General features: G+C 38.3%; 2 protein-coding genes across 10 annotated transcripts in view; one reads left to right on the top strand and one right to left on the bottom strand.

The window, feature by feature from the left end:
• The window catches only part of LOC114671702 (uncharacterized), a 205,654-nt gene that overhangs the window by 136,190 nt on the left and 41,771 nt on the right, over positions 1–27,693 (top strand). The window lies entirely within an intron of this gene.
• GBP2 (guanylate binding protein 2) lies at positions 189–27,277 on the bottom strand. The gene is made up of 11 exons (XM_001085895.5): positions 26,976–27,277; positions 22,869–23,075; positions 22,224–22,351; positions 21,267–21,376; positions 18,647–18,843; positions 18,062–18,304; positions 15,094–15,374; positions 13,245–13,457; positions 2,326–2,428; positions 1,839–2,032; positions 189–413 (listed from the first exon to the last, which is right to left on the bottom strand). Exons 2-11 carry the CDS (start codon positions 23,056–23,058, stop codon positions 297–299), a joined length of 1,776 nt encoding a protein of 591 aa, XP_001085895.2. The 5' UTR covers positions 23,059–23,075; positions 26,976–27,277; the 3' UTR covers positions 189–296.

Below are 27,693 nucleotides of genomic sequence, written 5' to 3'. Positions count from 1 at the left end.
CATCCAAGTTACACAATATCTCTCTTGAGTCCTTGTGTGTGATTTCAAATATAGGATTTAGTTAAAGATCATATTAAAAGTTAGTACTATAAATAAGCATGAGTTGAATTGCTCTGTAGGTAAAACATTGACCTCATACTTAACCTTTACTTTGCAATCTTTATGGTTCAAGAAAAATGTATGCATCATGATTTTGAGTTAAGTTTAATGGCAGTTGTTTGACACTCTGAAGTTGCTCATTCAACTTGTTTCTTGGGAAGAGGGAGCTGGACAGGCAAATTTTGTTCCTTGTACTTTTAGAGTATGTGACACATTGGTTGCTGTGATTTGCTTCTCATCTGGATATCCTGTATCTCTTTCTGAAGCCTCTGGCTCTCATTCTTGAATCCCTCCTTGAGAAGGCGTTCCTGTTCCTAAAAGGGAAAGTGGAGACTAAGTCTATCCAGCTTAACACATTTCCACCAAATTAGTTTCCCTTTTGGTACTTATATTGATCCTTCAAGAATTTTTGACACTTGCTTTTGAAATGCTTTCTTCCCTTAATTTTCATTCTATCACTCTCTTCTGAGTCTCCTATATCTGCAATAATTTTTCTATGAATTTTTAGCTTCAAAAATGTTGTTGTCCTACAGTTTCTAAAATATTAGTGACCCAGCATTTCATTCCTTGGTCCCTTCACCCTTCACACACATGCAACACAGTCTTTTGGAAAAACCATAACTTTCTCTTGTTCTTTTTTGTTGTTGTTGTTCATTTCTGATCTATACAGTATGGACTCTTACATATATATCTAGGAAGGTATGAAAGATAGGTGATTTCCAATTGGTAGGTTACTACATAACTCAAGAGTAGGGCAAGTGTTTGATCATGGAATTTAGTACCAGTCTCCAAAATTCAGAGGTAACAGAAATAAACTGAGGAGATCAGGGCTTACAGTGGCCCATAGGGTATTTCTGGGCAAACATAAATGTGGAAAAGAGCCCAGAGAAGAAGAAAGAATTAGCACCATCAGCACTTAACCAGTGTGCTTAAGTGGTAGATGGTTAGGGAATCTTTCTTTCTTTCTTTTTCTTTTGAGATGGAATTTCACTCTTGTTGCCCAAGCTGGAGTGCAATGGCGCCATCTCAGCTCACTGCAGCCTCCGTCTCCCGGGTTCAAGCGATTCTCCTGCCTCAGCCTCCTGCGTAGCTGGGATTACAGGCAGGCGCCACCATGCCCAGCTAATTTTGTATTTTTAATAGAGATGGGGTTTCTCCATGTTGGTCAGGCTGGTCTTGAACTCCCGAGCTGAGGTGATCCGCCCCCCTCAGCTTCCCTAAGTGCTAGGATTACAGGTGTGAGCCACTGCACCTGACCTGGTTAGGGAATCTTTGTACTCATAACAGTGCTTCCAGACATAAAGTCATAGCAGGCATGACAGAAACAAAATCCCTATGGATCCCTCTCAGTAGGAAAGACGGGCTAGATATTTCTCCAGGTACTCTGATGCAGAAAAGTTACTTATTGCTCGTGAAATTATAATTACTTCATTTAGCAAATGAGAAACTAATAGTTCCTCTGCCATTAGAGGAAAATTTGATCACATAATGTAAAATACTTGTGCAGTGCCTAGCAATGTTTGTTGGTGATAGCATAATAAAGAATTCCATGTGATTGTAGCCTGCAAGTAAACAGTCTTTACTAACCAGAGATGACTGGCATAAAAACAGTTAGGGAATGAAAAACGTAGTAGTGTCTGGGCTAGAAAGTTTTTTGGGAGGCATTAGGTTCTCAGCTTTACACTTCGTTTTCAATAGGGGGCACTGGAAGAGAAAATTGAGATGATGCTATTGAATACCTGAAGTTTAAGAGCGAGGGTCTTCTCTTGCTCTGCCATTAACTGGGCCCTGTCCCTCTCCATCTTCTCAGTCAATTGTTTCACATGTTCCTGATAACTCTTCTCTTTCTGTTCCATCATCTGCTCATTCTTCTTTTGTATTTCCTCCAACATTTTCTTTGCAGCTTCTGCAGATTCAGCCTTTATACGTTCCACTGTGGAAGAAAAATAAACAGAAAAAAATATGAATATTCAATTGTAGGTGTTCCCTTTTCCTTTCCCTCTTTTTTGTTTGTCTTATCCTTACATCATTGATAAAACTTCTTGTAATTTTGCCCTGGATAACCAGAAAACCAATGATCATACAGATTAGTTAAGAAAACTCTCATAAAACTATGAATGATACTTGCCATTCTTTCTCTACAATAATAATTTCAGGTGGACCAATATTGCTAACTAACATTTTGAGGGCTTTCCAACCATGTAGAGTGTTTTCAGCTGTTCTCACCTTCAATCGCTTTTTCCTTTTCTGAGAGTGACTGGTCCGTCTGTAGAAGTGCGTCAGCCACATCCTCCCTGGACTCCAAGTATTTTTTCAGCACCTCTTCGGCCTGGTTATACAGAGAGAGGTAGAATGAAGAAAGAGTGATGATGGGTCAGAGCAAAACCCTGCAATACATCTGTTAATTCAATTTAATTTTAGCACTCATGTAACAATTCACTTTATAATTCCAATAGTATTTCAGATTTAGTAGGTCTGAAATGCAACTCTGGATCTCCCTTCAAACCTATTCCTTCCCAATGACCCCAATTTTAGTAATTAATAACTCTGTTCATCTAACTGTATCCCGGATATCTTTCTTGTCTCACATATCCTGTAAACAATCATCTGCAAATTATGTTAGCTTTAGCTTCAAAATACAGCCAGAACCCATCACTTGTCACCTGCTTCATCCAAACACCCTAGTCCAAGACAGCATCACCTCCAGCCTGGACAATTGTTAAAGTATCTGGTCTCTCTGCTTCCACTCTTTTTTCTCTACAGTCCGTTCTCCTCAGAGCAGCCAGATATTTGCTATATTATTTAAAGAAAAATCTTACCATTCGTATACTCAAAGCCCTCTATTAACTTTCTAGTTCATCAAAAAATGTTTCAAACTTCTTTCACTGGACTTCAACATACTCCCCTGTCTGGCTTCTGGTATCTGACCACTCCTCTGAACGTATCTGTCACCAGTCGCTCCTTGGTTCACCACCAGGCAGCACATTAGCTTTCTTGCTATTCCTAGGACACAAGCCAATTTATTTATCTGGATCATTTCTGTTATTGAAAGTTCTTTTTTCCTAGAGTCCATTTGGCTCACTCTTTAACTTCTTTGAAGATTCTGCTGAAACTTGACCTCATCTGAGAGGCCTTCAGTAAGAACATATATATAAAATTGGTGCACTTTTCCTTCCTCTTCTATACCTGTATCCTGCTTTTTCTTCAGAGTGTTTTTTGTCACTGTGATAGGGACTGCTAGAGTCGTTCTAAATTTCTGTTCTCCTCTGTGTACTTTGTAACAGACTGTGATTTTTTGTTTTTTTTCCAGCTGGGCAGGTCGTGATAAAATACTGTCTTTTCTTTTCTTTTCTCTTTTTATTCTTTTTGAGACGGAGTCTCGCTCTGTCACCTGGGCTGGAGTGCAATGGCGTGATCATGGCTCATTGTAACCTCTGCCTTCCGGGTTCAAGTGATTCTCCTGCCTCAGCCTCCTGAGTAGCTGGAATTACAGGTGTGCACCACCATGCCTGGCTAATTTTTGTATTTTTTTAGTAGAGACGGGGTTTCACCATGTTGGCCAGGCTGGTCTTGAACTCCTGACCTCAGGTGATCTACCCACCTCGGCCTCCCGAAGTGCTGGGAATATAGGTGTGAGCCACCGCACCAGGCCAATACTCTCTTTTCTACTCAACCTCCCTTATAGCTGAGGTGCCCATATGGCCAGACTAAATTCTGGCCAATAACATATACTCAGAAGTATTATATAGTACATCTTGAAAATCTCTTTAAAGAAAGTTGACCCTTTTACTCTTTTGTTTTTCCTCTTTTACCCCATCTATAATGTGGAACCAAAGGCTGAATTTCTATGAGCCATCTCAGAGCAGAAATTGACCTTGAAGATCGAGGCCATACGCTAAGGGGCTGAAGCAGAACAAGGGATCTAGATGAATGTGAAGTCATCATAGCAGCATTCAGCTCTCTCTTCCTGATTTCTCACATACATACAAGAAAGAAAGAAACTTCTACCTTTTAAAGCCACTGTTGTTTTTCATTTTGAGTAACATATAGCCAAAGCTAATTCTAACTGATGTAACCTGAGTGTACCAGCATAGAAGAATTGCTAAAAGCATAGAAGAATTGCTAAGAGAATAGATTCTGCTACCTGCACTTGCATCCAAGCTGTATCATTCATTATTTGTGTGATATTGGTAAGTCCTTGCACTTCCCTGACCCCGGGCTGCAAAGCTTGTGGCTCCAAAAGAGAACCTTTCCTTCCTCTGGAGGAGAGGAAAGAGAAGAGTGGGAGGGACTTTGTCTTGCATCTTGCACACCAGCTCAGCCACAGCAGGACAGGGTGTCAGTTGGAGTCACAAGGACCCCGTTCCAGGCCCTCCTGGATGACATTTCTAGACACACCCTAGGCCAAGGGTAATCTGCTACTTTGAAGAGAAGGATCCAGCCCTGGCAGGATCCATCACCTGCTAATTGAAGAGCCTTTGCACCCTGAATAACCAGCAGCAATACCCAGGTAATATGTTGAGGGCCCTGAGAGAGACTCTGAGACTTGCTGCTTCAGGTGAGACTGAAGCACGTTCTCAGCCATAGTGGCTATGGGGCGAGACTCCTCCTGCTTCAGAAAAGTAGAGGGAAAAGTACGGGGGGCAGTGTTTGCACTTTAGGTAGCAGCTCATCTGCATGGGGGATAGAGCACCAGGCAGGCTCTCAGGGTACCTGATTCCAGGACTTTAATCTTGGATGGTATTTCTGGACCTGCTCTGAGCCAGACAGGAGCCCTCTGTTCTGAAGGGAGAGTCCCAGGCCAGGCAGTATTTACCACAAGCTGATGAAAAAGCCCTTGGGTCTTAAGACAATATTGGTGGTAGTCTGACAGTACTCTCCATGGGCCTGTGGTGGCTGTGGCCATGGGGTGAGGCTCTGTGCTGCCTTTGGAAAGGAGAGGGAAGAGTGGCAAGGACTGTGTCTTGTGGCTTGAGTGCCAGCTCAGCTGCAGTACAATAGGACACCAGGTAGATTTCTAAGGTTTTTGACTGTAGTCCTTGGTCCAGATGACATCTCCGGACATCTCTGGACATGCCAGGGGCCTGAGGAAACTCACTGCCCTGAAGGGAAGGACACAGGCCTGGCTGGCTTTGCCACCTGCCGATTGTAGAGTCGCAGGTTCTTGAGTGAATGTAAGTGGTAGTCAGGGAGTTACGATAGCAGGCCTCAGGAAGGACCCAGTGTTGTGCTGGCTTCAGGTCTGACCTAGCACAGTGCTAGTTGTGGTGGCCACAGGGGTGCCTGTGTCACTTCACACCGAGCTCCATTTGGCTCAGAACAGAGAGAGAAAGACTTCATTTGTTCGGGAGAAAGTAAGAGAAGAGAACAAGACTCTGCCTAGTACACCAGAAAATTCTGGATCTTGCCCAAGACCATCAAGGCAGTACCTCTAGGAGTCTGTAAGAATCACAGTATTACTGGACTTGGGGCGCCCCCATAGCAGATACAGCTTAGATCATGATACCTAAGTCCTTTTGAATATCCGGAAAGCCTTCCCCAAAGGACAGGTACAAATAAGCACAGACTGTGAAGATTACAATAAATACCTAACTCTTCAATGACCAGACACAGATGAACAAGTATCAAGACCATCCAGGAACATGACCTCTCCAAATGGACTACATAAGGCATCAGGGACAAATTCTGGAGAGACAGATATGTCACCTTTCAGGCAGAGAATTCAAAATAGTTGTTGTATTAGTCCATTCTCACACTGAAAAAGACGTAGGTAATTTATAAAGGAAAAGAGGTTTATTGGATTCACAGTTCCATGTGGCTGGGGAGGTCTCATAATCATGGTAGAAGGTGAAAGGCATGTCTTACATGGTGGCAGACAAGGGAGAATGAGAGCCAAGTGAAAGGGGCTTCCCCCTTTATAAAACCATCAGGTCTCATGAGACTTATTCACTACCACAAGAACGGTATGGGGAAAACTACCCCTATGATTTAATGATCTCCCACCAGGTCCCTCCCACAGCACATGAGAATTATGGGAGCTACAATTCAAGATGAGATTTGGGTGGGGACACTGCCAAACCATATCACTCTGCCCCTGGTCCCTCCCACCAGATTCCTCCCACAGCACATAGGAATTGTGGGAGCTATAACTGAAGATAAGATTCGGTTGCAGAAACAGCCAAACCATGTCATTCTGCCCCTGGTCCCTCCCAAATCTCATGTCCTCACATTTCAAAGCCAATCATGCCTTCCCAACAGTCCCCCAAAGCCTTAACTCATTTCAGCATTAACTTTAAAGTCCACAGTCCAAAGTCTCATCTGAGACAAGGCAAGTCCCTTCTGCCTATGAGCCTGTCAAATCAAAACCAAGTTAACCACTTTGTAGATACAATGGGAGTTATAGGCATTGGATAAATATACCCCTTCCAAAAGGCAGAAATTGGCCAAAACAAAGAGCCTAAAGGCCCCATGCAAGTCCAAAATCCAGCAACGCAGTCAAATCTTAAAGTTCCAAAATGATCTCCTTTGACTCTATGATTCATATCCATTTCACACTGATGAAAGAGGCAGATTCCCACGGTCTTGGGGAGCTCTGCCTCTGTGGCTTTGTGGGGTATAGCCCCTTCCTGGCTGATTTCATGGAATGGCATTGAGTGTGTGCAGCTCTTCCAGGCACATAATGCAAGTTGTTGGTGGATCTACCATTCCGGGGTCTGGAGGATGGTGGCCCTCTTCTCACAGCTCCACTAGGCAGTGCACCAGTGGGGCCTCTGTGTCGGGGCTTCAACCCCACATCTCCCTTCTGCACTGCCCTAGCAGAAGTTCTCCATGTGGGGCCCACCCCTGCAGCAAACTTCTTCCTTGACATCCAGCCATTTTCACACTTCCTCTGAAATAGAGGTGGAGATTCCCAAACCTCAATTCTTGACTTCTGTGCACTCGCAGGCTCAACACCATGTGGAAGCTGCCAAGGCTTGGGGCTTGTACCCTCTGAAGCCATGGCTGGAACTGTACCTTGGCCCCTTTTAGCCACGGCTGGAGTGGCTGGGACACAGGGCACCAAGTCCCTAGACTGCACATAGCAGAGAGGCCATGGGCCTGGCCCACAAAACCATTTTTCCCTCCTAGGCCACTTGGCTTGTGATGGGAGAGGCTGCCATGAAGACCTCGGACATTCCCTGGAGACATTTTCCCCATTGCCTTGGTGATTAACATTCAGCTCCTTGTACTTATGCAAATTTCTGCAGCTGGCTTGAATTTCTCCTCAGAAAATGAGTTTTTCTTTTCTATTGCATTGTCAGACTGCAAATTTTCTGAACTTCTATGCTCTGCTTCTTTTTTAAAAATAGAATGCTTTCAACAGTACCCAAGTCACCTCTTAAATGCTTTGATGCTTAGAAATTTCTTCCATCAGATACTCTAAATCACCTCTCTCAAGTTCAAAATTCCACAAATCTCTGGGGCAGGGACAAAATGCTGCCAGTCTCTTTGGTAAAGCATAACGAAAGTCACCTTTCCTCCAGTTCCCAATGAGTTCCTCATCTCAATCTAAGACTGCCTCAGCCTGGATTTCACTGTCAGCATTTTGGTCAAAGTCATTTAACAAGTCTCTAGGAAGTTCCAAACTTTCCCACATTTTCCTGTCTTCTTCTGAGCCTTCAAACTGTTCGAACCTCTGCCTGTTACCCAGTTCTAAAGTTGCTTCCACATTTTTGGGTATCTTCACAGCAGTGCCCCACTCTACTGATACCAATTTACTGTATTAGTCTCTTTTCACACTGCTGATAAAGACATACCTAAGACTGGGTAATTTATAAAGTAAATGTAACATGGTTTCATGTGGCTGGGGAGGCCTCATAATCATGCCAGAAAGTGAAAGACACGTCTTACATGGTGGCAGACAAGGGAGAATGAGAGCCAAGCAGAAGGGTTTTTCCTTATAAAACTATCAGATCTTGTGAGACTTATTCCTGACCACAAGAACAGTATGGGGGGAAACTGCCCCCATGATTCAATTATCTCCCACCAGTTCCCTCCCACAACACAGGGGAATATGGGTTACAATTCAAGATGAGATTTGGGTGGGGATACAGTCAAACCATATCAGTCGTTTTGAGAAAACTCAAAGAAATTCAAGATAACACAGAGAAGAAATTCATAATTCTATCAGATAAATTTAAAAAACAGATTGAAATAGTTTAAAAGAACCAAGGTAGAAATTCTAGAGCTGAAAAATGCAATTGGTATAGTGAAGAATGCATCAGTCTTTTAATAGCAGAATTCATCAAGCAGAAGAAAGAATTAGTGAACTTGAAGGCAGGCTATTTTTAGAGGATACAAAAGAAAAATAATAAAAAAATGAAGCACACCTATAGGATCTAGACAATAGCCTTGAAAGGACTAATCTACGAGTTATTGACCTTGAAGAGAAGGTAGAGAAAGAGATAAAGGTAGAAAGTTATTCAAAGGAATAATAACAGAGAATTTCTCAAATCTAGAGAAAAACATCAATATCCAAGTACAAGAAGGATATAGAATATAAAGTAGATTTAATCCAAAGAAGGGTTTAACCTCAAGGCATTTAATAATAAAACACCCAAAGGTCAAGGATAAAGAAAGGATCCTAAAAGTAGAAGAGAAAAGGGACAAATAACATACAATGGAACTCTAATATGTTTGGCAACAGAGTTTTCAGTGGAAAACTTACAGGCCAGGACAGAGTGGCATGACATATTTCAAGTGCTGAAGGAAAAAATCCTTTTACCCTAGAATGGTATAGCAGGTGAAAATATGCTTCAAACAAGAAGGAGAAATAAAGACTTTCCTACAGAAATGAAAGCTGAGTGATTTCATTGACACCAGACCTGTCCTACAAGAAATGCAAAAGGGAGTACTTCAGTCATAAGAAAAGGACATTAACAAGCAATAAGAAAACATCTGAAAGTCAAGACTCACTGATAATAGTAAGTACACAGAAAAACACAGAATAATATAACACTGTAACTGTGGCATGCAAATTCCTTTTATCTTGAGTAAAAAAACTAAGGGATAAACCAATCAAAATTAATAATTAATATACCTTTTAAAACATACACAATACAATAAAATATAAATAGAAAACAAAGTTGCAAAGTGGGGATATGAAGTTAAAGTGTAGAATTTTAATTCATTTTTTGCTTGTTTGTCTGTTTATGCAAATAGTGTTAACTTGTTATCAGCTTAAAAAAATGGGCTATAAGATGGTATTTGCAAGCCTCCTGGTGACCTCAAACCAAAACACATACAACAGATACACAAAAAATAAAAAGCAAGAAACTAAATCACATCAGCAGAGAAAATCAATTTCACTAAAAGGAAGACAGGAAGGAATAAAACAAGGAGGAGAAGACCACAAAACAACCAGAAAACAAATAACAAAACATTACTTATCAATAGTAATGTTGAATGTAAATAGACTAAACTCTCCAATCAAAAGACACAGACTGGCTGAATGGATTAAAAAAAACAAAGATCCAATGATTTGTTGCCTACCTCACCTACAAAGACATACATAGACTGAAAATAAAGGAATGGAAAAAGATATTCTATGCCAATGGAAACCAAAAGTAGCAGGAGTATTCAGTCATACTTAGACAAAATAGATTACAGGACAAAAACCATAAGAAGAGACAAAGAAGGTCAGTGTATAATGATAGAAAGGTCAATTCAGAATGAAGATATGACAAATTTAAATATATGTGCACCCAATACTGCAGGACCCAGATATGTAAAGGAAATATCATTAGAGCTAAGGAAAGAGACTCCAATACAATAATACCTGGAGACTTCAACATCCCACTTTCAATATTGGATAGATCTTCCAAACATAAAATCAACAAGAAAACATTGAATTTAATCCGCACTATAGACCAAATGGACCTACTAGATATTTACAGAACATTTCATCTAGTGGCTGCAGAATACACATTCTTTTCCTCAGCACATGGATGATTCTCAAGGATATCCCATATGTTAGGTCATAAAACAAGTCTTATAACATTCAGAAAAACTGAAATGATATCAAGCATCTTCTCTGACCACAATGAAATAAAACTAGAAATCAATAATAAGCGGAATTTTGAAAAGTATACAAGCACATGGAAATTAAACCCTATGTTCCAGAACAACCAGTGGGTAAATGAAGAAATTAAGAAGAAAATTGAAAAATGTCCTAAAACAAATGCTAATGGAAATTCGACATACCTAAACCTATGGAATATAGCAAAAGGAGTACTAAGAGGAAGATTGTGACTATAATTGCCAACATAAAAAAGAAAAACTTCAAGTAAACAAGCTAATAATGCATCTTAAATAACTAGAAAAGCAAGAGCAAATCAAACCCAAAGTTAGTAGAAGAAAATAAATAATAAAGATCAGAGCAGAAGTAAATGAAATTGAAATTAAAAAACAATACAGAACATCAATGAAACAAAAGTTTTTTGAAAAGTGTTTTGGTTCTTTCAAAAAGTTAGACAAAATTGACAAACTTTTAGCCAGACTAATAAAAGAAGAGAGAAGTCCCAATAAAAATCAGAGATGAAAAAGAAGACATTACGACTGACACCAAAAAAACTCAAAGCATCACTAGTAATTACAATGAGCAACTATATTCCAATAAATTGGAAAATCTAGAATAAATGGATACATTTCTAGCAACATACACTCTACCAAGATTGAATCTTGAAGAAATTCAAAACCTGAACAGACCACTAACAAGTAACAATACTGACATCATAACAAAACGTTTTCCAGTACAGAAAAAGCACAGAACCTGATGGCTTCACTGCTGATTTCTACCAAACATATAAAGAAGAACTAATATCAATCCTACTCAAATCATTCTGAAAAATAGAGGAGAGAAGACTTCCAAACTCATTCTATGAAGACAGTATTACCCTGATACCAAAACCAGACAAAGAAAAATCTTAAATAACTAAAAGTAGAATTACCATTTGATCCAGCAATCCCACCACTGGGTATCTACCCAGAGGAAAATAAGTCATTACACAAAAAAGATACTTGCACACACATGCATGTTTATAGCAGCATGATTCACAATTGTAAAAATGTGGAATGAGCCCAAACGCCCATCAATTAATGAGTGGATAAAAAATTGTTTTGTATATATATAAAACATATAATACACACACATACACACACTATGGAATACTACTCAGCCATAAAAAGGAAAAAAAAAAACAATGACATCCATAGCAACCCGGATAGAATTGGAGACTATTATTCTAAGTGAAGTAACTCAGGAATGGAAAACCAAACATCCTATGTTCTAACACATAAATTGGAGATAAGCTATTATATGAGGCCACAAAGGCATAAGAATGATACAATGGACTTTGGGGACTTGTGGGAAAGGGTGGGAGGGGGGCGAGGGATAAAAGACTACACGTTGGGTATAGTGTACACCAAAATCTCAGAAATCACCACTAAAGAACTTATTCATGTAACCTGTTCCCCAAAAACCTATTGAAATGAAATAATTTTAAAAACTCTACAATGTCTCTAATGAAAATTGATGCAAAAATCCTCAGTAAAGTACTAGCAAACCAAATTCAACAATACATTAAAAGGATCACTCATCATGACCAAGTGGGATTCATCCCTGGGGTGCTCAACATATGCAAATCAATCAATGTGTTAAATTCTATCAACAGAATGGACAAAAACCATATGATCATTTCAATTGATGCTGAAAAAGCATTTGATAAAATTCAATATCCTTTCATTAATAAAACATTTAAAAAACTGGGTATAGGTGGAACATACCTCAACATAATGAATTCCATATATGACAATCTCACAGCTGTTATCACACTGAATGGGAAGAATAACAAAAATACTTTCCTCTAACATCTGGAATACATCAAAGATGCCCACATTTACTACTGTTATTTGCCACACTATTGGAAGTACTAGCGAGAGCAATCAGTAAAGAGAAAGAAATAAAGGGCATCCAAATTGGAAATAAAGAAGACAAACTATTCTTTATTGCAGATGATATCTTATATTTGGAAAAATCTAAAGATTCCACACCAAAAAAACTATTAGAACTGATAAACAAAAATAAGATCCTGTTATTTGCAAGAACATGGAACTGGAGGTCATTATGCTAAATGAAATAAGCCAGGCACAGAAAGAAAACCATCTCATGTTCTCACTTATTTGTAGGATTTGAAAATCAAAACAATTGAATTCATGAAGATAGAGAGTAGAAGGATGGTTGTCAGAGACTGAGAGGGGTAGTGGGATGGTGTGGGGAGGGAGGTGGGAATGGTTAACAGGTAAAAACAAGCAGAAAGAATGAATAAAATCAAGTATAGCACAACATACTTGATAGCATAAAACTTGGTGGCACAAAAGGGTGACTAATAATTTTTGTCACCCTTTTGTCAACAATAATTTAATTGCACACTTTAAGATAACTAAAAAAGTATAACTGGATTGTTTGTAACACAAAGGATAAATACCTGAGTCGACAAATACCTCATTTTCCATGATGTGATTATTGTGCATTTCATACTTATATCAAAACATCTCATGTACCCGTCAGTATATACACCTACTATGTACCCACAAAAGTAAAAAAATAAAAAAATACAAATTTGGGATATTAGTAATACATATTTTATAGAATTGCTCTGAGTATTAAATGAATTAGGCTCTCAGCACAGCTCCTGGAACACAGTAAGTGCAACATAAATGTTAACTGTTATTATTATTTGTTTATAAGCTATAATTTGCTAATTGCCTGTGTGTACTTTGACAGAGATTGGTCTTTTTTTAACTGCTGTATCTCCAGCAACTTGACAAGTTCCTGGCATACAGTTAGGTCAAAATAAATAATTGTTGAAGGCCTAGATGAATAAATAAATGAATCAGTTTAATAAACCTTTTTTGAGGGTTACATCTGTGCTTCTGAGGAGGAATTCCTATTATGGTGGGCTCTCTTATTGAATGAATCAGTAAATGGAAAAATGAAAGGCAGAGCCCGTAGGCACCAGTCACAGTGCCATTTACCTTCTTCCCAGTAGGCTTTAAAAGCATCCCCTCAGCGAGTTCCAAGAAATGGTACCCACTGTGTAGTTTACCTGTATCCCCTTCCTTGGCACCTGGTAGTACTTCTTCTTCAGCTCCTGCTGCTTCTGAATAAAGAGACGGTAACCTCCTGGTTTAGAAAATGTTCCCTGCTTGACATCTTCTTCTAAAGGGCCAAATATATCCTGAAGTAAAGCCATGCAACAATCTGATGATGCTTTGGAATTCTGCTTACAAAAGTCATCTTGCCTTGCTTCCAACTGGGCCTGTGAAGTGACAAAACAGCACAGATGTTTCAATAAAGCCATGAGGAGGATGTTAACTATGTAGAGACTGGAAAATGCTTCTCCTGCAGAAATTGTGGCCTCTAAATAGAGCCATGCTCCTCACCTTGCTGTTAGATCCTAGAATATCCCTAAGTTGTGCTTATTGCAGAAATTGATCTGCTTCTCTGTTTGTGATTTCCTAAAGCTCCTTTCTCCTAGTTTTCCTGCTTCAGAGAATGATTCTCAAAGCACATACACATTTCATATGAAACTTTTATCTTTCCAAGTCTCTCATTTCAGGAATAGTTCTGAGCACAAACACTGGAGTCAGGCAGCCTGCCTAGAGTTCCCAGATCCACTACACTGTGGCTTGTGACACTCAATCTTTGTGAACCGAGGATTCCTCGTCTGTATAGCAGAGGAGCAATACCCATCACATAGGTTTCTCTTCAGGGTTATATGAGGCGATGTAAACTATTAAGCCCAGGGACTTTTTAGAAGTGCTCAGTAAGGAGTACATGATTATTTAGTACATTCTTTAATATGAGAATATTTTTGTGTATTTTCTCAACATAGGGCTAATGAAAGTAATGAAGATTGTACCGTAGGTATTTTCAGTATTTATAAAGTCTCATAGAACAGCACATTTATCTACATTAAATCACTCAACATAACTTAACTACGAAGCTTTCTCTTTCCTCCTTAGGTTGGAAGGGTGACAATTGCTGACATCGGCTATCTAGCTTCACCAGAACCTCTGAATGTAGCAATGTATCATTTATAAGATGGCGCCCTCCTAGCTAGGGAAAGGACTTCCACTTGTCAAGTGGCGATTCTGCATGCAAAAATACTCTGTTCACTTTTGGATGTAGTTGGAATGAGGCAGATGTTAAAAGCTGTTTTAAATTAAAAAAAATTTCTCTAATAAAATTTATATAATTAATTTCTCTTTTTTGGCTTTCTGAATATTTTACCATTGGCTCACATTTAACAAAACAACAAATTATTAGGGTTATTTAAAAATAATTTAGTCCCCACTGATAATTACCAGGGAACATAAAGGCAATGTAATTTTTAATTTAAAAGGACAAAATAAGTTAAAATAGTCTTTAATAATGCAGTTGTACAATCTACTTACTTTCTTAAAATATGGGACCCAGATAGGAAAAACTAACAAAAGCAAATTTTTGTAAAAAATTAGGTATCATTTTTTTAAAGGTCTAAGTCTTTTTTTTTTTTTTTTTTTTTTTTTTTTTGAGACGGAGTCTTGCTCTGTCACCCAGGCTGGAGTGCAGTGGCCAGATCTCGGCTCACTGCAAGCTCTGCCTCCCGGGTTCACGCCATTCTCCTGCCTCAGCCTCCCAAGTAGCTGGGACTACAGGCGCCCGCCACCTCGCCCGGCTAGTTTTTTGTATTTTTTAGTAGAGATGGGGTTTCACCGTGTTAGCCAGAATGGTCTCGATCTCCTGACCTCGTGATCCGCCTGTCTCGGCCTCCCAAAGGTCTAAGTCTTTTAATAATTATTTCAAATATGTACATATAACTGAGTGTAACTATTTTGGGGTCTAGAAAGAATTATTTTCCCAAGAAGGGCCCATATTTTTCTGCCTCTCATGACCTAGAACACCAAATATACCCCTAATTTCCTCTGGAATGTTTGGTCCACATCCTTGAAAGAGTTCTTCATGAAGACTTCAATGGCCTCTCTCTCACTGTCCCTGTGAAGGTCCAGCAGCTCCTGGAGGGTTTCCGTGGGCAGCTGCACCTTCTGGCCCATCTGTTGTTCATAGTGTGCAATAGCCTTTTCCACTGCGGCTGAGTTCTCTATCTGGGCCAAGGCCAGGACTGCGTTCTCCATGCAGGGCAGATCCCCACTGCTGATGGCATTGACATAGGTCAGCACCAGGCTCTCTAGACCTGCAAAAGGGAATTTTTAAAAAAATGTGACTATCAGTTGGTGGGACAGAGTATTTTGCGTGCTTTTCAAGTGAGTTTCACAAATAATAGTTTTACATAAGTTTTGGATAAAGAATAGTAATGGAATAATTTGTTAACCCGAGTCACAGAGGGAATTGAAGTTGCTCTTTCCTATTTCCTTCACCTAAAAGGAAGACACTGAAATGAATAAGTTAGGATATTTTGGGGCTGAGATAATAGGTCAATGTGTTTTCTTACCTTTCTTTTCTCTCACCTCTCCCTTTATTCCCTTTCTCTCTTCACTCCTAATTTATGAAAAAAGTCAATGAGAAAACTTAGCCTTTTATTTTTATTAATTTTAGTGGTGCAGACCACTAGTCCGTTGTCTGGCTTAAGGTAAACATGTCTTCTTAGATATTCTCTCGTCAGAACTACAGATAGGGTAATCAACTCATTGAGTTTGCCAGGGCTTTGCTGGGTGTAGCAATGACAGTCTCACATGCCAGGAAAACCTCATCTTAGGCAAACTGGAGTGGTTGGTCACACAATAAGAGCTGATTCTTTTTGACTCCATCCTGTACCTTCTCATCTCTCTGTAGTTTTAAGTACTATATGTATGGATAGCTGGTGTATTTCGTTTCCTGCTTTGACATTTCTTTTAGGCTTTGGATTAAAAATAAGTTTTGCACCTTATTTTTAATGCCTATTTTATATCTCTTACTGCATAAATCAGAAGAAACTCAATATTAAATAATCTAAATGTAAAAACTTCATCCACTCTGAAAAACTATTTCTCCTCCTGATACTACTATCTCACTAAATAACACAGCCATTCAAGCAATTGCTAAACTTGAAACTCTGGAGACAGGCGTGGCATTTCCTTCTTATTCCTCTCATAAATCCATATTCCCTCTATCAATGGGTCTTTTGGATTTAATATCCAAAGTATGTTTGGATCTTGTCAATTTTTACCATTTTCACTGCCATAATCTGAGACTCACCCAATGTCCATTTATTGCTCAACCACTGGAAATAGCATCCATCTCTCATTCCCTCCCTTTCACCACTCCAACAAATTATCTACAAAATATTCCAAAAGATATGTATAAACATAAGTTAGATAACCTTACCTCACTGCCAAAAATTCTTCAAGATCTTCCCTAGACCTTAGACAAACTCTAATCTCCTCAAAGTCCTCTGCCAGTCCTTTCAAGACCTGACCCCTTTATACCTCTCCAATTAGGACACCACTCTTATTCAGTCTCCTCTTGTTCCAAACACCTGTCTTTCTTCTATTTTCATTAAAAAAATTGAGATGGAATTCTGTCCTGTCACCCAAGCTGAAGTGCAGGGCATGATCATAGCTAACCATAGCCTTGAACTCCTGTGCTCACACTGGGCCCTCCTGCCTCAGCCTCCTGAGTAGCCAGGACTCCGGGCAAGTACCACTGCACTTGGCTGATTTTTAATTTTTTCATAATGATGAAGTCTTGCTATTTTGCCCAGGCTGGTCGTAAACTCCCAGGCTCAAGGAATTCTCCCACCTTGGTCTCCCAAAGTGCTGGGATTACAGGCATGAGCCTCCTGTGTTCTATTTTCTTGAAGTTGTAAAGTTCTTTCCTGCCCTGGGCATTTCCACATTACATTATTTGTTGTAAAGTTATTCCTCTATGTGCTTTGGTTAGCTCTTAATCATTTATTTTATATACATATAAAGTGTATATATGTATTTGAGACAGAGTCTCACTCTGTCTCCCAGGATGGAGTGCGGTGGTGCAGTCTCAGCTCACTGCAACCTCTGCCTCCCAGGCTCAAGTGATCCTTCAGACTCAGCCACCTGAGTAGCTGGGATTACAGGTGTGAGCCACTATGCCTGATTAATTTTTGTGGTTTTAGTGGTGACAGGGTTTCACCATTTTGCCCAGGTTGGTCTCAAACACCTGAGCTCAAAGTGATTCACCCACCTCAGCCTCCCAAAGTGCTGGGATTACAGGCATTAGCCACAGTGCCCTGCCAACTCAATCATTTTTAAATTCTCATCTTACATGTGACTTTCACAGATGAGCACTCTCTCACACTCTAAATTATATCTCCCTGTCTCTCCCTTTACTCTTTCATAGCAGCCTATTATTTTTATGCATTGTGTTAATCACTATTTATATTATACTTTTTTTTTTTTTTTTACTTTTTACAAAAGTATCTTTCGCTCCTATTATGCTGGAATGAGGATAAAAGTCACATTTCTTTTATCCATCATTATACCCAGTGGTTGGTACATTACATTACAGACATTCCCTAAATATTTTAGAATTGCTGAACAAGAGAATTGTACTGCAATTAGTAGCAAAGTCTCACTTACATACAGTATTTGCTTTTTTCTTTGTTGCTCAGTATATATATCCTGGATGTTTATTTGATAAAGAGGGAGCTGAGAAGCTGGTGGAGAAGTTTACCACAGCAGAATTCAATTCTAGTTCTTTTCTTTTTTTCTCCTTGCAAGGAATATGAGATGATACTATAGTTTTAGTATTCATGTAAAATTTATATTATGATTTTCATGGTGTATTTTCCTTGCCATCAATAGACTATGCATTTGTCAGAAGTGACCCTTATGCTTTCCATTTTATCCTCTACAATGGGCAGAAGGAGAAAGTCCAGGTAGGAAGTGGGTAGAGAAAGTGACTCACGAGGCCCATTGACTGGAATGCCACCTGAAAGAGTCTTGACATTGGAATGGCTGAGGATGTAGGAACAAAATTCTGCAACTTGTTCTATGAAATCAGGGTTCAGCTCTTCCTCCTTTAGCTGCTCCAGGCGAGCAAGGTACTTCTTCTGAGCGGGCCAATCGAAGATGAAGCACTTCCTGTTGGGGAAGAACTTTCGGATGCACAACCGAGGATCATTAAAGCTTTTACTTTTTTTATCAGTACCTACAGGAATGAAAATTAGAGGTAGTAAAACTTCACATTAATTACTTCAAATATGATCTTTCAATTTTATAATTTTCACAAAGCCTATGTAAGGAGGAAATTAATTAGGAAGAAGAAATAAAAAATTAAAGGGGTAGAGAAAGGAAAGTCTCCAAGAAGAGGTAGGTAATGCAATTTAAAATTGATTCCAACTGATATAGTCAAGCAATGTCTCCATTTCCTCTAGCAGAACAGTCAGGAAAATACAGTTCAAAATTTTAATTTTTAGCACTACACATAAATGGTTATTTTGATATTATTTTCTCTCTATTTATTACCCAACCAACCATCAGACCCACTAACCTTGTCTTAGCTTTAGTGAAAGCTCCAGGTAGTCATCGGCAGTGATGGGTTCTCCATCTACTTCCAGTTCCAAGGTGAAATCTCTGAGAGTCCACACAAATGCTGGAAAAAAACTCACAAAGTCCGCTGAGTCTTCTACAGAATTGTTACCAGGTGAGGAGTTTGCCTTGATTCGATCTGTCAGCTCTGTCACATAGCTGAGACGCTAAATTAAGAAAACTACAGAAAATGCCACTTTTTATACTACATTTTATCCTAATGCTTACCTAAAATAATTTGGTTTCTTTTTATTAGCTCATTCATTCATTCACAAACATTTATTTACAGAAGTCATTCACTCACAAACATTTATTGAGCACCTACTATGAACCAAGCACTGTCCTAGGGACTAAAAATGGTGTAATGAATGAGACAATGCTACCATTAGAGAGCTTACATTCTAATCATGGAGACAAACAATGAACCAGTAAACAAAAATATAATAAATTATCAGGTATTGATAACAATTGTCTTGAAGGAAAATGAACTGGGCAACTAGCTCCTAGTGTATTTTTAGAAACTAGCAACCAAAAGACACTCATCTAACACTCTAGTGTCTCCCAAATCTGCCAATAAGGAAGGCAGAGAATAACTGTGTGTATCTGCATGTGGTGCTGGTTTATGTAGTTTTCCAGGTAAATTATCTCTGACATTGTAGTTGAGCAACGATCTGAATGAATTGAAGAAACCAGTCATGTACAAATCCATTGGAGAAACATTGCAGACAGAGATCACAGACCCTGCAAGCCCCTTAGATAGGAAATCACTGAGTGTGTGAAACATATATCAAGAAATCCAGTGTGGTAGGGCAGAAGGTTAAAATAAGTAGAGGTTGGGATGTGCAAGCTCTGTAAACCAAAGTAAGAAGTTTGAAATTTAATAGAAAGTTAATGGGAACGCATTGGTGGGTTTTAAGTGAAGAGAGGATATAGTATGATGTTTTTTAAAATCATACTGGCTGGCATTGCATCTGCGAGTCAAGTGCATATGCAAAATAAAACAAGCAAACAAACAAAACTGAAACAAAAAACAATTAGGTAGTTGAAAAGATAACCAAGACGAGAGGCAATGGAAACTTAGAGTTATCATGGAGAAAGTAGTGAGAATTGGCTAGTCTAGAGAAATAACTTTAATAGTGGAGCTGAAGGAATTCGACGATTAATAATTTCCAAAACATAAGAAAGGGAATCATCCAAGATGATTCCTAAGCTTTTGATCTGAGCACTTCTGTGAATGATGTGGGAATTTGTTGTGATTGGAAAGACTGGGAAGGAGTTGTTTTGGACAGGAAAATTAAGTTTTGTTCTGTATATTTTAGGCTCGAGATGTCTCTTACACATCTGAATGGAGATGTCGCATCAGAAGCTGGATACAAAAGTTTGAATTTGCTCATGCTTGGGAATACAGATTTGATGGTGATTAACATATTGGGGCTACTGAAAGCCTTGAAGCTGGATGTGATCATCTGGGGACTGAAAGTAGAAAAAGAAAAGAGGCACAAGAACTTGAGAGTTATAATATTTAGAGGCTAAAAGGAGAAAGAGTATGGAGTAAAGTAATCTGAAAAATTAGGAAGGTGAAAAATTAGGAAACTGTGGTATTCTAATAGGAACCAATTCCAAGTGAAACAAGCATTTCAGAAAGGTGGAAGGGATCAAATTTATGAAATTCTCCTAGAGAAAAAAAAGGCTTATGGAGGATTGGAAGATCAAATGAGGTGAGAACTGTGCATTACGTATAGGAATATGAAGGTGATCTTGATGAAATCTAATTCAGTATAATGCTTGAAACTAAGCTAATGGAAATGGTGAGGTCATTGATAATGAACTAGGTTAAGTAATGTGTGAGAGTGGAGAATAACAATAAGAGTGGAGAGTTCCAATAAGGTGATGGAACTGAGTACACCAGGGTGTTAAATAGTTGTCTATTGGTTGCTATTCTCTAAAAAGACACCAGGAGCTAAAATCTTTAATGAATGAAGGATGTATTTATTGGAACATTGCTAGATAATTGCAACAAAGCATAGTGGTGTTGTCTGAGGGCATATGTATCAAAGAAGATTCTCTTTTTAATGGTAAAGGAATGAGAAAGTGTCCGTAACTCTAATATGGAACAAGGAGGATACCTAACTCATCTCTTACACTTACGATATGCAAGGTATGGGATAAAAAATAGTCATCACATAAGACCACTGGAGAGGTCTGTAGGAGAAATAGTATCTATAGTGTATAGCTAGTTATCAGAAGGCAACACTTAGAGCAGATGATAAGAATATAGAGAGTTACAAAAGTGAGACAATGAATTCTAGAGGGCATTGAGGGTTTGGACAGGGATAGGAGATTAAGTCAGATAGAAGATACACAGAGTCTTGGGTGGCTGAGTGTCTAAGGATACATGTAACTGGGAAGACTTGAAGTTCTGGTGGAGATTGAGATAGAATGAGATGTTCAGCATAATGAGATTTATTAAAGAGAGGACTTATGAATTCTTCAGTACCTGTCTGTCTGCCTCTGTACTTGGTGAAAAAATCAAGCTGTTATTTTCTAGGTTTAGTGCTGTTCTGTACCACAAAAAAGGATACTGCAGTTGGTCCATGGCCTGCTGGTTGATGGTTCCCATGCTATTGTACACGAAGGTGCTGCTCAGGAGGACAGCCAGGGCGAAGATCCAGGAGTCATTCTCATTGTCACCCTGTTAAGTCATTGTAGAAGCCACACAGAGGAGTGACTAGAAGAATGTATAATCAATTCAGATAGCTGAAGACTGACTGAACTCCAGTTCTGTGTCTCATTAGTTGTGAAAACTTAGGTAACTCACTTCCTTATGTAGTATTTTTTTCCCACCTGTAGAATAAATTTTATTTATGATGTATAATTTAAGGTATTATATATAAATGTATGCGTCAGTGGGAAACACATGAGCACTTGGTAGCAGAAGCTATTTTGATCAGCTACTAAAATTCAAACTGGTATCCTAAACTTAGTTTATGACCCTATTCCATTTCCATGGCACATCATGGTAAGACATTTTTTACACAGTAGTTAAAATAAGCTCCTCTAATAAGAACTTTCTATGTCTAAGATTTATGAGTAGTAATATATTATCCTTAATGAACAAAGATGTTATTAGATTTTACACTTTGCTTCTCTTTCTACTGGTGCTCCTGTGGATGTGAACGTTTTTACTACCTTTATGGGATCCCGCTGTAAAAAGTCAGACATGTTTGTAAAATGTCTACTGAAGTTTATAAACACCTTCAGCAGCCTCACCAAAACATTTTACTATAATATGAAAGAAAATGACTGAAAACATCGTTAGCCATTATTTCATAGGTTTACCCATAATTAATCAACTGAACTTACTGTGCACTCTGAATGCTTATACCACATAAATTTAAAAAATAATATATTAATGTAATTAACTAGAGTCCTAAATCCAGGAGTAGGAGTGATAGTGCAAAGAGGGTTATTGACCTGACCTGGTTTATGTAGATTTTAATCGACCTAAGTGAAATTTTTAAAATATTTATTTTTTTTACCTTCTCTATATCTCCCAGGCCCTCAGTGTCGAGCAGAACTAGGGTGTGTTCTGGCTTCTTGGGATGAGGCACACACCACATCCAGATTCCCTTGGTGTGAGACCTCACTGTGGAGCCCAGAGAGAAGCCTGCAAAAGAAGGAGAGGATAAAAGGGAAAAGCGATTACTTAGTAGGTGTTTCTGGAAATTGAGATAATAGTTAACATAATTGAAGTTAAAAGAGATAAAAGAAAATACAACTGGCATGAATCTTAATTACAATCCTGGAAATAGGAAAATTAGATATCTAATACACACTGAAACATTCATTTTTTCTTAAAGTTCATTGAAAGCTTGCTGTCACTACATGAGAACTTTAATAAATGTTTTATAAGTCATTATTATAGAAGTTAATTTTCTTTATTAACATTGTATTCCTTCCAGAAAGGGACACTTATACTCTTAAGTATAGAATAAAAGTAAAGTGGGAAGAAAGAGTCAGTTGACTGTAATCCTCCAAATTCAGTGTAAAGAGCCCATTAACGGACTGCAAGTTAGCTTTCAACATTCATTCTCGTCTCTAACTTTCTATTCTCACATCCCTAGGCTGGATGTTCTCAGTGTGTATGGACAGAAGGGGCTTAGAGCTTTCCTGGTGTCACTCACCGTTTTTCTTCCCAGCCAGCTTGTTCATCAGGTAGGATTTTCCTGTGCGATAGAGGCCCACAATTGCCACCACCACCACAGGCTGTGTAATTGCAGATAGGATCTTCAGAGCTTCTGGATTCACCACCAGCTGCCCTTTAGTGTTATCAATGAGGCTCACTGGGCCCGGCAAATTGATCTCTGGAGCCATGTCCAGGGTGTTGTTCCCTTGTGTGCAAGGAAAAAGATGAAATGGAAAGCAATTTTTAGGTGGCTAGCTATACTGAACTTTACAATATGGATTAAATTTTTGTTTTCTAGGCTTGAACTTTTTTTCATATACATTTTTTAAAGCCCGGTTTCTCTTTAAGTCTGTCTTACAAATTGGTCCACTGGCTTTCTTTAAAAATAACTTTATTTTGAAATAGACTTACAGAAAAGATGTACAACGGGTATGGAAAGTTCCCATATATCATTTCCCCTAATGTTAAAATTTTACATAACCATAGAACAAGGATTTTAACATTGATACAATGATAACTAATCTCATTGATACAATGATAACTAATCTACACTCCTTATTCACATTCCACCAGTTTCCCACTAATGTCCTTCTGCTCCATGATCCAGTCCAGGATTCCTCATTGCATTTAGTCATTATGTTTCTGTATTTTCCTTGAATCTTTGATGGTTCCTTATTCTTTCCTTGTCTTTCATGTCCTTGACATTTTAGAAGTTGACTGGCCTATGATTTTGTAGAATATCCCTCAGTTTGGGTTTTTTGATGTTTCCTCGTTGATTGAAGTTAGGCATTTTTTTTTGCAAATGTCACAGAAGTGATGTTCTGCCATTTTCAGTGTCTTGTATTAAGGGATTCATGATGTTGACATGACTTTTTCTGGTGCTGTGACCTTAACTTTGATCACTTGGTTAAGGTGTTCTCTGCCAGATTTCTCTACCACAAAGTATTATGTACCATTTTGTCACTAAAAAGTACCATTTGGAGAGACAGTTGGAAGTCTATGCAAATAAAGTTTCATCATACTTTCATAATTTTTTCAGTCACGATTTTTAGCATCCATTGATAATTCTTGCTTATAACTTACTGTGATGTTTGACTAAAGGTAATTTTCTATTCTCATCATTCCTTCTACATTTATTAGAGTTCTAATGTGAGCAAGAACTTCCCTTTCTCCTCTATTTATATTATTTACTTATTTAATCATTTAGTTGTATCAGTGTAGACCTATAGATGTTTATTTTATCATATGGGTAACACTTTACTATCGCTATTTATCTCGTTGCTCAACTCGTCCCAGATTAGTTCAGTGAGAGCTCCTTCAAGCTAGAGCCCAGGTTCTTTGGACATGCTTCCATCATATTTTCAGTGCTTCTTCCCTTCTGGCATTACAATATATGCCAAGCTTATCTAATATTGTTTCTGATTCAGCCTTAGAATCAACCATTTCTCCCAAGGGCTCTGGTTGCTTTCATTGGATAATGGTACATAGATACCAAGATTATCACACTAGGTGTAGTCATTACTTCTAGGCCCTCTCAGGGGGAAAGTTAAGAAATCTGTTTGTATACTGGCACATGAAAACACACATCTACATTTATTTCTCATCTTTCCATTTCTATATATAAGCTTGAGTTTCTTCTGATATTTCTAATTCCAATTCAACAAAACAAAATGTATTCATGCTTTCCCCTTGTTTTTAAAACATTTTCTCTGAGTATGTCATTATACATAATAAATTCAGTTATTTGCTCAATTCTAGTACATATAATTGGTTTTAAAGTTGCTAACTCATATAAGTCTTCGAACGATAAATTTGCTAACTAGAGTGCATTATTAGTTAACAGTTCTTCTTGTCTTTGGTCTTACACATACAGTCAAAACACTGTATTCCAAAGTTTCTTAGACTACCTTTTCTTCCTCTGTTCTCTTTGGTGCAGTTAAATTATTTTTTTGTAAACTAGTTAGGTTCATTTGTTGGTTGATTTTAAGTATGTATTTATTTTGAGTATACGAAATATCATAGTGCTGAAAGTCAGAGCTTTACAACAAGCTGTAGTCAGAGAAGTGTCACTTTCCTTCATCCCATTCCAGCTGTCTTTCTATTCTTTCCACTTCATGCCCACTTATCCTCCATAGATATCCAATCTTGTTAGTTTCTAGTTTACCTTTCTTGGACATTCTTTTCATTAATGAGCATAGACATGTATATTTTCTTATTCACATTTTCTAACATAAAGATCACATCATATAGAAATATGGGAATCTCTTCATATCAGTTCATAGGAAGATTTCTCAATTCTTTTCACAGGCATCTACTCCATTTATGTGGACATACCACAATTTATTCAACTATTCTTTTAGGTGTAGACATTTAGATTGTTTCTAATATTTAGCAATTACAAACAGTGCTACAATGAAAACCTCTGCTAACTTTGTGAGTGTGTATTTTTATATTGCTATAGGAGTAACTTTAGGATAGTGTCCTATAAGTGAGATTTCCGGGTCAAAAGGTAAGAGCATTGTATTTTGTTGATATTGCCAAGTTCCTTTCCAGAAGGAGGTACAAAGGTTGAATTCCCACTAGATCATCTTGTATCTCATTGTTCAGAAAAAGAATTTTTTTCTAGATATGTCACATTTTCTGAATTAATTACAAAATTTTCTTTGGAAACTTTTCACTTTCACATTTAGATCTTTGGACTGAGCAAAGCTGAGCTCGCTGAGCTCACATACACAGTAATAGGAACCTTTACCTGGGGAATCCTGTGTCATACATATCTCCACACTTTGAAACAGATACCATTCTAACCCAGCCTTGCTCCTGATTTCTTCCAAGCCCCTCTGTGGACAGGGTTTGGTCAGATTGTGGGACTCAGGTTACCCAATGGCTTCTTCCTGTCACTATACAGGAAGCCCTTTGAGCTACAGCAGGACATCACAGGTTCTTAATATTTGCTGTGAATCAGCATTCACCTGTTATTCACTCAAGCTTGATATCTCAAATCTAACATGTAGAAAATCTGTTGATTTTTTACTCAATTATGTTACCAGATTTTAATCTGTCTGTGTTTTAAGATTGATTCTTTATTACTTGCATGTATATCAGTTTGCATATTGCTTTCAATTATTTCAGGTAATGAGGCCAGCATCAGGAAACATTCTCTGATGAACCAGGGCTTGTTTTTTTCTGACTTCTGTTTCATGTAAAGCAGTATATACACAATTGTAGGAAAAGCCTGTTTAACCAGGCCTTGGTAATTTGACAATTTTGTAAATTTAAAATGAGCGACAAGCCTTCCTGTAGTAAATCTTAATTTGTGTTTTTGCCTTGAATATCTTAATCCCTGTTACTTAAAATGATCATGATATAAAATTTATAATTTCTTTAATGTGCCATCATAGACCGTAAGCATTACAGCTTTCCTTCTTCTATAATAAAGAGTGCTTTGTTTATAACATGGAGTTGATTACTTCTGACTTGCTCTGATGAAGGCTTATATCTCATTATCTGTTTCCCCTCTCTTCAGGGGTCAATGGCAAAAAAGCTATTTATTTTTCTGTGATCAGGACTCGTTTTATCTTATAGCAATGGCCCATAGAGACTTCTGGCAAGACTTCTGTTTCATTTTATAGCATGATGTATACCACCTTAAAATGGAAATCAATGAACGACTGACTCAGAAAAGTAGCTGCACAAAGATTGTATAAGCTCCCTAATTATGATAACTTGTTCCCTCTCTTTGCAGATCCCGAGTTGCCTACCTGCATTTACCTAGAGCTATAAAAGTGGCAATAATGAATGTGATGGAGCCCTAACTTTATTAAGCAGATGCTAATAATGATAAAGTTAGTTTAAGATGGTGTCAAGAAAGAAATAACAATTTAAAAACATTCCTGTCTCTCTATGTAGGCTCCACCTCTGCTGGAGCCTATTTCACAGCAGGAGCAGAGGGCACTAAGGAACCTGCAGCCACTTGATAGGGCCAGGATTTTATGTTGACTTATGTCCCACAGCTGGCTCAGCTGCGGCCTATTGTGGCAATGGTCAGTTTAGATAAAACTGATGAACCCTGGTAAATATTTTCCCATCCCTGCCCCAGTCTTACCCGGATCAGAGATCCTTTAGCGTTGGAAAGAAGGTTGTTTCAATGTGAAAGTCGAATTCTTTTCCTCCTCTCTTTTCTTCTGAGTTTGGCTGCACTGCTTTCTCCCTCTTTTTTCTCTCACAGTAACTGTGGACTTTTACTTTACCCCTCCGATGTCCTGGGGCTTCCCAGGTTTTCTTCAGAGACCTGAAGGGAGACAAGGAAAAGAGGTAACCTCTGCAAAGAAATGGGCTAATATGAAACTGAAAGTATCAACTAAAGCAGTGACTCATTCACCGTGAAAAGAATTGTTGACAGCTGTGCTAGTAAGGTTTGTCATGATTTCTCAACCAGGAATTTCCCATTTTATTATTGGGAAAGATCTTGGAGACTGCTTGCAATATTAAGTTTTAAAAACCTCTTCATTGGGTCATTTAAAATAGTGCTATTTATCTCATGTTTGTGGGCGAGTTTGAGAAGCATGTGGATGAGAAAGCCTCATATAATATTTTCTTCGGCCCAATTACCTTGAATATTAGCTTGAGCACTGTTAAGTGCCCTGAGGGAATATCCATGTCTTACATACTTTTGAATTATCAGCACCTAACCCAGGTCCTGACACTTAACGTTTAATAAATAATAAATAATGATGAAGGTAACTCTCATTTATTGCACACTTGATACAGACACAGTGATAACTTCTTTATATAAATCAGACCATTTTATTCTTATTTTGTAT

The sequence above is a fragment of the Macaca mulatta genome, chromosome 1 (assembly GCF_049350105.2).
Source record: "Macaca mulatta isolate MMU2019108-1 chromosome 1, T2T-MMU8v2.0, whole genome shotgun sequence".
Classification (NCBI taxonomy): Eukaryota; Metazoa; Chordata; class Mammalia; order Primates; family Cercopithecidae; genus Macaca; species Macaca mulatta.
The sequence above is the reverse complement of the archived record's forward strand: the minus strand, read 5'-3'. Positions and strand labels throughout refer to the sequence as shown.